The sequence below is a fragment of the Choloepus didactylus genome, chromosome 9, assembly GCF_015220235.1.
Source record: "Choloepus didactylus isolate mChoDid1 chromosome 9, mChoDid1.pri, whole genome shotgun sequence".
Taxonomy (NCBI): Eukaryota; Metazoa; Chordata; class Mammalia; order Pilosa; family Megalonychidae; genus Choloepus; species Choloepus didactylus.
The window spans coordinates 87,013,216-87,025,321 of record NC_051315.1 but is presented as its reverse complement, the minus strand read 5'-3'; the positions used below and the strand labels follow the sequence as shown (position 1 = coordinate 87,025,321).

The following is a 12,106-nucleotide window of genomic DNA, read 5'->3' as shown; positions in this document are numbered from 1 at the left end:
TACCTGCTGGGTTTCAGGGCTCAACCAGCATAGGCAAATTCCGGAGGCTTTAAGTCTCTGAGAAATAGACTTAACAGGTAAATTGAAAAATCATAGGTTCAAATAAAACAAGTAGAAAAATCATGATTATAGGATTTATAAGTGAAAATAACAATGTTATATTGGAGAAGGTTTTTCACAGATTGCCAGATAGAGCCCACTGAGGGGGTGTTGATTTCATGTAGCCATGTGGTTTGCCAATGTTGTCTGGATGTCCCTAGGGTCCTCAGGAGCACTTTTGTCTGAGGCTTTACATACAATGGAAGTTTGTGAAATCTGGCTGAGATCTGCATAAGGGTAACCTCCAGAATAACCTCCTGACTGTTTGAAATCCCTTAGCCATAGAAACTCTTTTTTATTTAATTCCCCCCTTTTGATCCGGTCTTTCTCCACATGCATTGCTGATTTACACTTGGTAATAATCTCTCAGTGCCAGGGAGGTTCATCCCTGGAAGTCATGTTGGGAGGAATGTAGTAAGTTTTTTGCAGAGTTTTGCTTAGACAGAGAGACCACAGTTGAGCACCAGGAGATTTTCATAGAATGACTCTTAGAGATAAGTAGGCTTAGTTTCATTATTACAGAAATAAGGATCCAAAAAAACCACCTTGTGACAAAGACACATTTATATCCCACAGACGTATGTAGCTATATAAAGTTTATGGTGTCCAAAAGGGTCCTGTTAGTTGAGACACCTGACCTTGTCCCACCTTTACATTCTTGCCAGGGTTACATAAATTTTCAGGTAGAACCCAATTTATTTTGTTGCCTTGCTTCTTGTGTAAAGGTTTTTGTTTTTGTTCTTGTTATTTCTGCTAATGATGGAGCTTTGATCTACAGCTCACCATATGTACTTTCAGAGATACATCAGAGTAAAAGAGTGTAACTGACAAGTAAATTTGGTTATTTCTGTGACATGGAACATTTTTTCTAAGAATAAGAAACACAACTTCTCATATAAACCCCTATTGTTGACACTTGGCATTGGTTTAGTACCTTTAACCCAATTGCTACAAGAATATTAAAACATTACTGTTAACTATAGACCATATTTTGCTTTTTGTGTATTTTTCCCATATACTACCCCTATTATTAACACCTTGTAGAAGTGACATACGTTTGTTTCAGTTCATGGAAGACTGTTAATACATTCATCATCCACAACAGGGTTCACTGTGCTATACAGTCCCATAGTTCATCCTCTAGCTTTCCTACTAATGACATACACAATCCCAAACTTCCCCTTTCAACCACAATCACAGTCACAATTTAGCACTGTTAATTACCCTCATGATAATGTGCTACCATCATTTCTATCCATTTTCAAACATTTCCAATCAAACTTACTAAAAATTCTGCACAAATTAAACATTCTGTTATACTATCTCCTGATAACTTGTGTTCTAGATATAAACTCCATGAGTTTGTTCCTTATAGTTAGTTCATATTGGTGAGATCATGCAATATCTGTCCTTTTGTGTCTGGCTTATTTCATTCAACATAATGTCCTCAAGGTTCATCTATGTTGTTGCATGCCTCAGGACTTCATTTTTTCTTACAGCTGAATAATATTCCATCGTATGTATATACCACATTTTGTTTATGCATTCATGTTTTGATGGACACTTGGGTTGTTTCCATCTTTTTACAATTTTGGATAATGTTGCTATGAACATCAGCATGCAAATATCTGTTCATATCCCTGCTTTCAGTTCTTCTGGGTATATACCTGATTGCGGGATTGCCAAATCTCATGGCAGTTCTCTACTTCCTGAGGAACCACCAAGCTGTCTTCTACAGCAGCTGTACCATTCTACATTCTCATCAACAGTGAATAACTGTTCATATTTCTCTACGTCATCTCCAATTTTCTGTTTTTTAATAGTGGCCATTCTAATAGGTGTGAAGTGATACCTCATTGTGGTTTTGATTTTTATTTCCCTAAACGTTAGTGAGGTTGAGCATCTTTTCATGTGCTTTTTAGCCATTTGTATATCATCTTTGGAGAAAGGTCTATTAAGTTCTTTTGCCCATTTTTTAACTGGGTTTGCCTTTTTTTCTTGAGTTGTAGTATTTGTTTATGTATTCTGGATATTAAGTCCTTATCAGATATGTGGTTTCCAAATAGTTTCTCCCACTAAGGAGGTTGCCTTTTCACCTTCTTAACAAAGCCTTTGAAGCACAAAAGTGTTTAATTTTGAGGTGGTCTCATTTATCTATTTTTTCCTTTCGCGACTTGTGCTTTGGTGTGAAGTCTAAGAAACCACTGCCTCCCAAAAGCTCTAAAAGATGCTTCCCTACATTTTCTTCTAGGAATTTTATGGTCCTGGCTCTCATATTTAGGTCTTTGGTCCATTTTGAGTTAATTTTTGTTTAAGGCATAAGATAGAGGTCTACTTTCACATTTTTGGATATAGATATCCAGTTCTCCCAGCACTGTTTATTGAAGAAACTATTCTATCCCGGTTGAGTGGACTTTGCAACCTTTTCAAAAATCAATTGACCATAGATGTGAGAGTCTATTTTGGAACTCTCAATTTAATTAATTTCATTAATATGTCTCTTCTTGTGCCAGTACTATGCAGTTTTGACCACTGTAATATAATGTAATATGACCAATGTAATATGCTGTAAAGTCAGGAAGTGTGAGTCATCCAACTTCATTCTTCTTTTTGAAGATGTTTTTGGCTATTCAAGGCCCCTTACCCTTCCAAATAATTTGATAATTGTTTTTTCTATTTCTGCAAAGTAGGCTGTTGGAATTTTGATAGGGACAGCATTGAATCTGTAAATCAATTTGAGTAGAATTTACATCTTAATGATATTTAGCCTTCTTATCCATGAACATGGAATGTCCTTCCATTTATTTAGGTGTTCTGTGATTTCTTTTAGTAATGTTTGTAGTTTTTTGAGTACATAGCTTTTGTGTCTTTGGTTAAATTTATTCCTAGGTATTTTATTCTTTTAGTTGCTATTGTAAATGAATTTTTTTCTTGATTTCCTCCTCAGATTGCTCATTCACACTGTATAGAAACACCACTGATTTTTGTGTGTTCCAATTTGCTGAGCATGTTTATTAGCTCTGATAGCTCTATTGTAGATTTTTTGGTACTTTCTGTATTTAGGATCATGCTATCTACAAATAGTAAAAGTTTTACTACTTCTTTTTTAATTTGGATGCATTTTATTTCTTTTCTTGTCTAATTGCTCTAGCTAGAGCTTCGAGCACAATGTTGAATAATAGTGGTGACAGTGGGCATCCTTTTGTTGTTCCAGATCTTAGAGACAAAGCTTTCAGTCTTTTACCCTTGAGTAATATGCTAGCTGTGGGTTTTTCATTTATGCCCTTTATCATGTTGTGGAAGTTTCCTTTTATTCCTATCTTTTAAAGTGTTTTTATCAAGAAAAGGTGCTGGATTTTGTCAAATGCCTTTTCTGCCTCAATTAAGATGATCCTGTGGTTTTTCCTCTTCAATTTGTTAATATGGCATATTACATTAATTGATTTTCTTATGTTGATCCATGCTTGCATACCTGGGATAAAACCCACTTGATCTTGGTGTATAATTCTTCTAATGTGCTGTTGAATTTGATTTGCAAGTATTTTGTTGAGAATTTTAATAGACATTTCTACAAAGAAGATATGTAATGACTAACAAGCATGTGAATAGGTGTTCAACATCATTAGTCATTAGGGAAATGAAAATTAAAACCACAATGAGGAGAGATCTAAGATGGCGGCATAGAGAGGAGTGGAAGCCAAGTAGTCCCCTTGGAACAAATAAAAAAAAAAACCAGAAACAACTAGTAAATAAGCCAGAATAACTGTGAGGAGACATACATGACCGTCCACTCATCATACACCAACCTGAATTGGGAGGAATGCCCGAGATCACAGCATAAAATCTGTAAGTAAAATCTGTGGATCTGGACCTCCAGAAGATGGCGGTTAGGAGAGACAGGGCAAAAAAAAACACCTCCTTGAAAAATACTAGATAAAAGCCAGAAAGTCACCCAGAATACCAGTTCCAATGATGCACCAGCTGGACAAGGTCTGCTAATCCACAGGGACCATGCACTTGGTGAAACCAGGAGTCTGCATTCTGAAACAAGTGAGTAAGCACTGCGGTGTGGGGAAACCGTGGGTTGGCATTTGGAGTTGGACTAGTTCTTTTTAAAAAAACCCAAAAGTGGCTGCAAATACGGCAGCAAGAACTGCACAGGGAAGGGTGGCAGGAACGGCGTCTCCACCACCTGTGAGTATACCTCAGTATCTGGCATGGACGATAGCCTTTTGCACACCCACTGCTAATTGTCTCGGAGTGAGGCAGGCAGAGGTTAGCCAAAAGGGGAAAAAACCACGCCCTTCGCAGCCATCTTCCCAGCGGGCTGGGAACACTCCTGCCTGGCACTGGTGCCACAGCCCAGAGCTGTGCCAAAAAAAGCCAGGGCAATGGGAAGCATTTCCAGAATCACACACACACGCCACAGTATCGGGTGTGGACAATAGCCTTTCGTGCACCCACAGCTAATTGTCCTGGAGCTAGTAAGGCAGAGCGGTGCAAAAAGGGAGAAATTAACACACCCCATACCCCATTCAGCCATCCTTTCAGCAGGCTGGGAATGCCCCTACATGGCCCTGCAGCCCAGAACTTCCCTTGAGGGTCGGCGCACACTTGTAACATAGCACAACCTTCCCTCAGCAGAGGCCCTAGAAGGGCATGGCTTGGAAGAGGGACCCACTCAGAAATCCCAGGGACCATATGCCAATACCAAGAACTTGTGGGTCAGCAGCAGAGACAATCTGTGACGAGACCAAACTGAAGATTTAGACTCTTGGAACAGCCTTAAATCTCCAGGAACACCTGGGTGGTTTGATTGTTAATGCCACCCTCACTCTGTAACTACTCAGACACACACCCCACATTCAGGGCAGACAGCACCAACTACACAAGCAAAACTGGTGCACCAATTGGACCCCACAAGAATTAGACCCCCACACACCACAAAGACAAAGTGGGGGAGAACTGGCTTGAGGGGAATAGGTGGCTCGCAGACACCACCTGCTGGTTAGTTAGAGAAACTGTATACCACCAAGCTGTAGATCTGACAAATTAGAAGTATTTGAATTAGCATACGTATCCTAAAAGAACCCAGTCAAGTTAAGCAAGTGCCATGAGGCCAAAAACAACAGAAAATCTTAAAGCATATGAAAAAAACAGATCATATGGATAACCCAAACCCAAACATCCAAATCAAAAGATCAGAGGAGACACAGTACTTGGAACAATTAATCAAAGAACTAAAGACAAACAATGTGACCGTGGCATAGGATATAAATGACTTGAAGAAGAGCATGGCACAGGATATAAAAGACATGAAGAAGACCCTAGAAGAACATGAAGAAGAAATTGCAATAGTAAATAAAAAAGATAAATGATCTTATGGAAATAAAAGAAACTGTCAACCAAATTAAAAAGATTCTGGATACTCATATTATAAGACTAGAGGAAGATGAACAACGAATTAGTCACCTGGAGTATGGCAAAATGGAAAATGAAAGAACAAAAGAAAGAATGGGGAAAAAATTGAAAAAATCGAAATGGATCTCAGAGATATGATAGATAAAATAAAACATCCAAATTTAACACTCATTGATGTCCCAGAAGGGGAAGAGAAGGGTAAAGGTCTAGAAAGAGTTTTCAAAGAAATTGCTGGGGAAAATTTCCCAAACCTTCTACACAACATAAATACACAAAGCATAAATGCCCAGCAAACTCCAAATAGAATAAATCCAAATAAACCCATTCCAAGACATATTCTGATCAGACTGTCAAATATTGAAGAGAAGGAGCAAGTTCTGAAAGCAGCAAGAGAAAAGCAATTCACCACATACAAAGGAAACAACATAAGACTAAGTAGTGACTATTCTGCAGCCACCATGGAGGCAAGAAGGCAGTGGCATGACATATTTAAAATTCTGAGAGAGAAAAATTGCCAACCAAGAATTTTTTATCCAGCAAAGCTCTCCTTCGAATTTGAGGGAGAGCTTAAATTTTTCACAGACAAACAAATGCTGAGAGATTTTGCTAATAAAAGACCTGCCTACTTGAGATACTAAAGGGAGTCCTACTGACAGAGAAACAAAGGAGAGAGAGAGAGATGGAGAAAGGTTCCATAATATTAGATGAAGATACATTTTTTAAGCCATATAGTGACCACTGAATAAAAGTTTGGCTTTATTGTCATCATAGTCATCAAAAATAATTATGGTGAGAATAGTGCAACAATATCCTCGTCTGTAAAATTTATAACACAGCCACTATTTTGTGATATCAGATAAGATGACTATAAATATCTGAAATTTAAATACTGCTATGAAACTTTAAACACAAAATAGAGGGGCAGATAGGGAAAAAATATACCTGTTGCAAACTAATTACAGTTAGTAGTATTTTAATGTTCTTTCATCAACAGTAACAAATGTACTATACCAATACTATGAGTCAACAATGGAAGGGGGTAGTTAGGGGTATGGGATGTTTTGAGTTTCCTTTTTTTTTTGTCTGTATTTCTTTTTGGAGTAATGAAAATATTCTAAAAATTGAAAAAAAAATTGTGGTGATGGATGCACAGCTGTATGATGGTACTGGGGGCAATTGATTGATTGTACACTTTGGATCTTTGGATAATTGTATGGTATGTGAACAATCTCCATAAATAAAAAATTTAAAAAAAAACCACAATGAGATACCACTTCACACCCACTGAGATGACTAAAATCAAATGAATATAGGTGCAAGTCAAAAAGGCAGACAATAACAAGTGTTGATAAGGATGTTGGAAATTGGAACACTCATACACTGATGAAAGGAATGTGAAATAGTGTAACTACTTTAGAAAGCCATTTGGCAGTTCCTTAAATGGTTAACTATAGAGTTACCATACGATCCAACAATTCCACTCCTAGTTATATACCCCAGAGAATTGAAAATATGTCCACACAAAAATTTGTACATGAAGGTTCATGGCAAAATTATTGATAACATCCAAAAAGTGGAAACAATCCAAATTTCCATCATATGATGAATGGACAAGCAAAATATGGTATATCCACACAGTAGAAAATTATTTGTCCCTTAAAAACAGGAATGAAGTACTGATTTATGCTATAATGTTGAAGAGCATTGAAAACTTTATGCAAAATGAAAGAAGCCAGACACAAAAGGACACATAGTGTATGATTCTATTTATATGAAATGTCCAGGTTAGGGATAGCCATCAAAACAGAAAGTATATTGGTGATTACCAGGGTCTGGTAAGAGAGGATAATGGGGAGTGTATTAATTAGGGTTCTCCAGGGAAATAGAACTGACAGGATATATATGTATATATGTATATATATATGTATGTGTGTGTGTGTATATATGTATAATGTATAATGTATTATATATATATAATGTAAATATTACATGACGTATTATAGGAATTGGCTCAGGCAACTGTGGGGATGGGCAAGTTTGAATTCCATAAGCCAAGCCACAAGCTGGGACTCCAATGAAGGTTTTCAGTGAATTCCTCGGGGAACTCGGGCTGGCTGAAGTAGAGATAGAAAGATATCTCTTCTGACTGCTGAAATCATCCCTTCTCCATTTAAGGCCTTCAACTGAATGGATGAGATGTCTCTCGTTGTTGAAGGCAGTCTCCTTAGTTTATTGTTGATGAATCAGCCATAGATGCAATCGACTCACTGATGTTTTAAATCCACAAAATATCCTCAAAATAACAACCAGGGAAGTACTTGCTTGACCAAACAACTGGATGCCATAATCTAGTCAAATTGACTCACAAACTTAACCTTCATGGGGAGTGACTGCTAATGAGTATAGAGGTTTTTTTTTGTGGGGGGGGGGGGTGCTAAAAATGTTCCGAAATTGGATGGTGGTGATAGCTGCACAACTTTGTGAATATTCTAAAATTCAGTGACTTGTACACATTAAAAGGGTGATGTTTATGGCACTACGCTCAATTTAAAAAATTTGCAATCAAGGTTTTGAGATAAATAAATTTGAAACATATGTACAATATAAATACGTCAGAAATTACATCCTTTACAGTTATAGCTATAATAGAAAAATTACATGTTAACTTAAAAATGTGAAAAGTGGTGATAGAATAATGATTGAGGGCAGGCCATTAATAGGCAGGAACATGAGGACATCTGCTAAAGTGCTGGAAATGTTCTATATCTTGATCCTGGTGGTAGTTACATGGATGTATAAGTCTGTAAAAATTCCTTGACCTATACATGTAAGACTTATGTACCTTATAAAAGGAAAAGAAAAAAAAAAAAAAAAAAACAGATGTTCTGATGCACCATCCCTGATGATCTTGAGTTAGGAGAGTGTTCTGGTTTGCTAATGCTGCCATTTTGCAAAATACTAGAAATAGATTGACTTTTATAAAGGGGGTTTATTGGTTACAAAGTTACAGTCTTAAGGCCTTTAAGTGTCAAGGTAAGTCATCAACAGTAGGGTTACCTTCACTGGAGGATGGCTGATGGCATCTGAAAATCTCTGTTAGCTGGGAAGGCACATGGCTGGCATCTGCTTGTTTCCAGGTTGTGTTTCAAAATGGCGTTCTCCAAAATGTCAGTGTCAGCTTCCAATGGCCATCTTCAAAATGTGTCTCTCAGCTGCAGCAAACATCTGGGCCTGTCTTTTTTTAAAGTACCACAGTGATTTAATTAAGAACCACACTGAATGGGCAAGGCCACACCTCCATGGAAACAATCAGAGGTCACACCCTAACTACAGGTGTCACTCACAGTTGGGTGGATCACATCTCCATGGAAACAACCTAATCCCAATATCCCACAAGATTGGATTAAAAGATCATGACTTTTTCTTGGGAGACATAATATATCCAAATTGGCACAGAGGGTACTTATTTTGATAAGTACCCCAGATGATTCAAATGCTGGTCCTATTGATCATCTTTGAGAAACATTGATTTTAAATTCTTGCTAAATTGCCAGCTAAATAATGATAAATTTGACACATGCTTAGTCACTTAGTTCCTTCCTCTCCTAGGAATATTGTCCGAGGTCTTCAGTACCTCAATCCAAGGAAGTGACTATTAATATATTTGGGAAACTAGATTGTCCCATAGAGAAATGATTTTGAACTGGTTAGAGTATGGGGGGAGGCTGAAATCATACCATTTGCCTTTGTAGCTACCATTGCTAGAAAAAGAGATAATGCTATTATGTCATCAGCTTGACGACAGTGAAAACACTAAAACCATGATTCTTGAACACCATTAGCCTGATTCCAAAGCAGTTTGTAATAATTATATATGTCAAATCTGTGAGATTTGCAAGACTCCTTTTTTTGTAGCTAAGAAAGCTGATTTAGACAGGTTTAAGTGATTTGCCCAAAATTGCATAGCAGGAAGAACTCAGAAGTTCTGTGGACAAAAACATGCATTGTTTCTATTATACTGTTACAGCACTGTAACCCCGGGATGTGCATTTTACCACTTTGAGGAAATAATTAGATATAGCAAGACTGGTTAAGCGATTTCTTAAAGTCCCATGATATGTGCATATAACCAGAGATTTAGTCTAATTGATAGCACTCTGCAGTAATTTGAAACAAAATTAGTTAATTAACAAATGTTCAAAACTCTTTCCCCCAGGATATTCCCTCTTCTTCTAGAAAAGTTTTTTCTAAAAATGGGGGAAAAAACCCAAATATCAATGGATTTGCCAGTAGCTTTCAAAATGTTATCTGGCTTAGAATGAAGGGAAAGGCACTGTAAGGAAATGGGGAAGCCCTAGATACCAGAACCCTGCTCCGTTATCTGCTTTTGAGTGAGCAGCAAATGCAGGCCCTCACCTTCTCTAGGCTTTCTTTCTCTTTGCATCTCTATAATCTGTTTCAGCCCCTGAAAATTTTATTTTCTTCAATAATTTTTTTATTAGAGAAATTGTAGGTTTACAGAACAATGCATAAAATGGAGTTCCCATATGACACCCTATTATTAACACTACTTCAGTGTGGTACATTTCTTAAAATTCATGCAAGAACATTTTTATAATGGTACTATAGTCCATCATTTATAATAAGATTCCGTGCTTGTATTTTACAGTCCTATGTTGTTTTTTAAATTTTTATTCTAGTGACATATATACAACCTAAGATTTCCCTTCTAACCACATTCAAATATCTTACCTTTCATTTTTTTTGGTGACAATATTACTCTTATTCCAAACGTATGTGGTCAAAATTAGTATTTAAAATAGTTCTGATTGTTTGGATATGCTTTTAATAAAGCCCACAGAAATCTTCTGGGAATATTTTTTATATTACTGAGATTCATATAGAAATAATAAAACTAAAAACCAAATAGAAGAATCAATTCCTAAAGCCACTTTCTCATTACTATACAGGTCCTTAGAGTGTATTATGATCGCCTTCTGGACAACGCAGACAGAAGTTGGCTTGTTGGCTACATTCAGGAAACTTTGAAAAAATATATGGATGAGGATTTTCATGAGCTTTTCCAAAGTTTGGATTTTGATAGTGATGGAGTGGTGGAAGAAGATGACTTACGCAGTTTAATGTTTTGTGATTTCCATGATCCCAAGAGGGAGGATACAAACTACAGAGAAGTTGCAAATGTGGATAATCTTCAAGTGATAGTGGAAGGTCACCTAGAAGAATACAACAATATGAGCAAAAAACCCATGAACCTTGTCTTATTCCGCTTTGCCATAGAACACATTTGCAGAATTTCCAGGATCCTGAAGCAGCCTCGCAGCCACGCTCTTCTGGTTGGCGTTGGAGGGAGTGGGAGGCAGTCTGTTACCAGATTAGCTGCACACATGGCTGATTATTCACTTTTCCAGGTTGAACTCTCCAAGGGCTATGGTAGTACTGAGTGGCGTGAAGACTTAAAAGTGATCTTGAAGAAGTGCTCAGAAGGTGACATGCAGGGTGTCTTTCTGTTTACAGATACTCAGATTAAAAGAGAGTCATTTCTAGAAGATGTCAACAATTTGCTAAATGCTGGGGAGGTTCCAAATCTCTTTGCCCTCGATGAGAAGCAAGAGATATGTGAAAAGATGCGTCAGTTAGATCGCCAACGGGATAAAACCAAACAAACAGATGGCAGCCCCATAGCTCTTTTCAACATGTTTATTGATCGTTGCCGCAATCAGTTGCACGTGGTCCTTGCCATGAGTCCCATTGGAGATGCATTTCGGAACCGTCTTAGAAAGTTCCCTGCTCTTGTTAACTGCTGTACCATTGACTGGTTTCAGGTATTGTCACATAAATTTAAGATGTACTTTTAGAAATGTTGAATTGTTTTTGTGACTTATTTTGTGGACCACCCCCCCCACACACCAAAATGTAGTTCCGCAAAATTTTCTGATTAATAATAATATATTTTATTATATTATAATTGAAGTCATCATAATAGAGAAATATTTTATTAGTAGTGTTTGTAGTCATTGCCTTAATATGTTATAGGCAGATTTCAGATAAGTATGAGTATAAGTCAGGGTCCTGGCAGGAAATGGAGAATGCTCTCAATGGCTTCACTGAGGAAAGCTTCATGAAGGGACTATTCATCCTGAAAGAGGATGATGGATGTGCAGTAAGTTGTGGAGCAATAGCAGGAAGTTGTTTGGCCCACCTGGGTGTACAGGGCGTGGGGAGGGAACAATGCTACCAGAGCTCTGCGAGAGCTTAGAGCCAGAAGTAGGACTTCCCAACAGGAATAGGAACTGGAACCCTGGGACGCAGCCACTGCTGGAGAGGAAGGGAGGGTGTAAGTGTCCCTACCTCTCTCCTTCCCTCCTCCAGTCTCTTTCCATTAGTCACACCCAACAGGAAGCCAAAAGGAAGAAAGCCTGGATGCTTTTGTAGTATAGTTCAGCATCAGGAAGCACAGAGCAGGGCACACTAGAGCAGAGAATGATTGGGGGTTAGAAAGATGCAACAGAGGGGGAAGAGCTAGCTCAAGGTGAAAAGTAACTAAATTCTCCCCTCTAGCTATAAC

General features: G+C 37.7%; 1 protein-coding gene across 5 annotated transcripts in view; it reads left to right on the top strand.

Moving 5' to 3' along the window:
• DNAH7 (dynein axonemal heavy chain 7) overlaps positions 1-12,106 on the top strand; it is a 371,530-nt gene that overhangs the window by 194,530 nt on the left and 164,894 nt on the right. For all 5 annotated transcript variants that reach the window (XR_005218999.1, XM_037850664.1, XM_037850667.1 and 2 more), the window contains one exon: positions 10,491-11,363. Coding sequence is in view for 4 of the 5 variants with exons in the window: in XM_037850664.1 (XP_037706592.1) it covers positions 10,491-11,363 (873 nt within the window). In the remaining variant the exon portion in view is untranslated. The remainder of the gene's footprint in view (positions 1-10,490; positions 11,364-12,106) is intronic.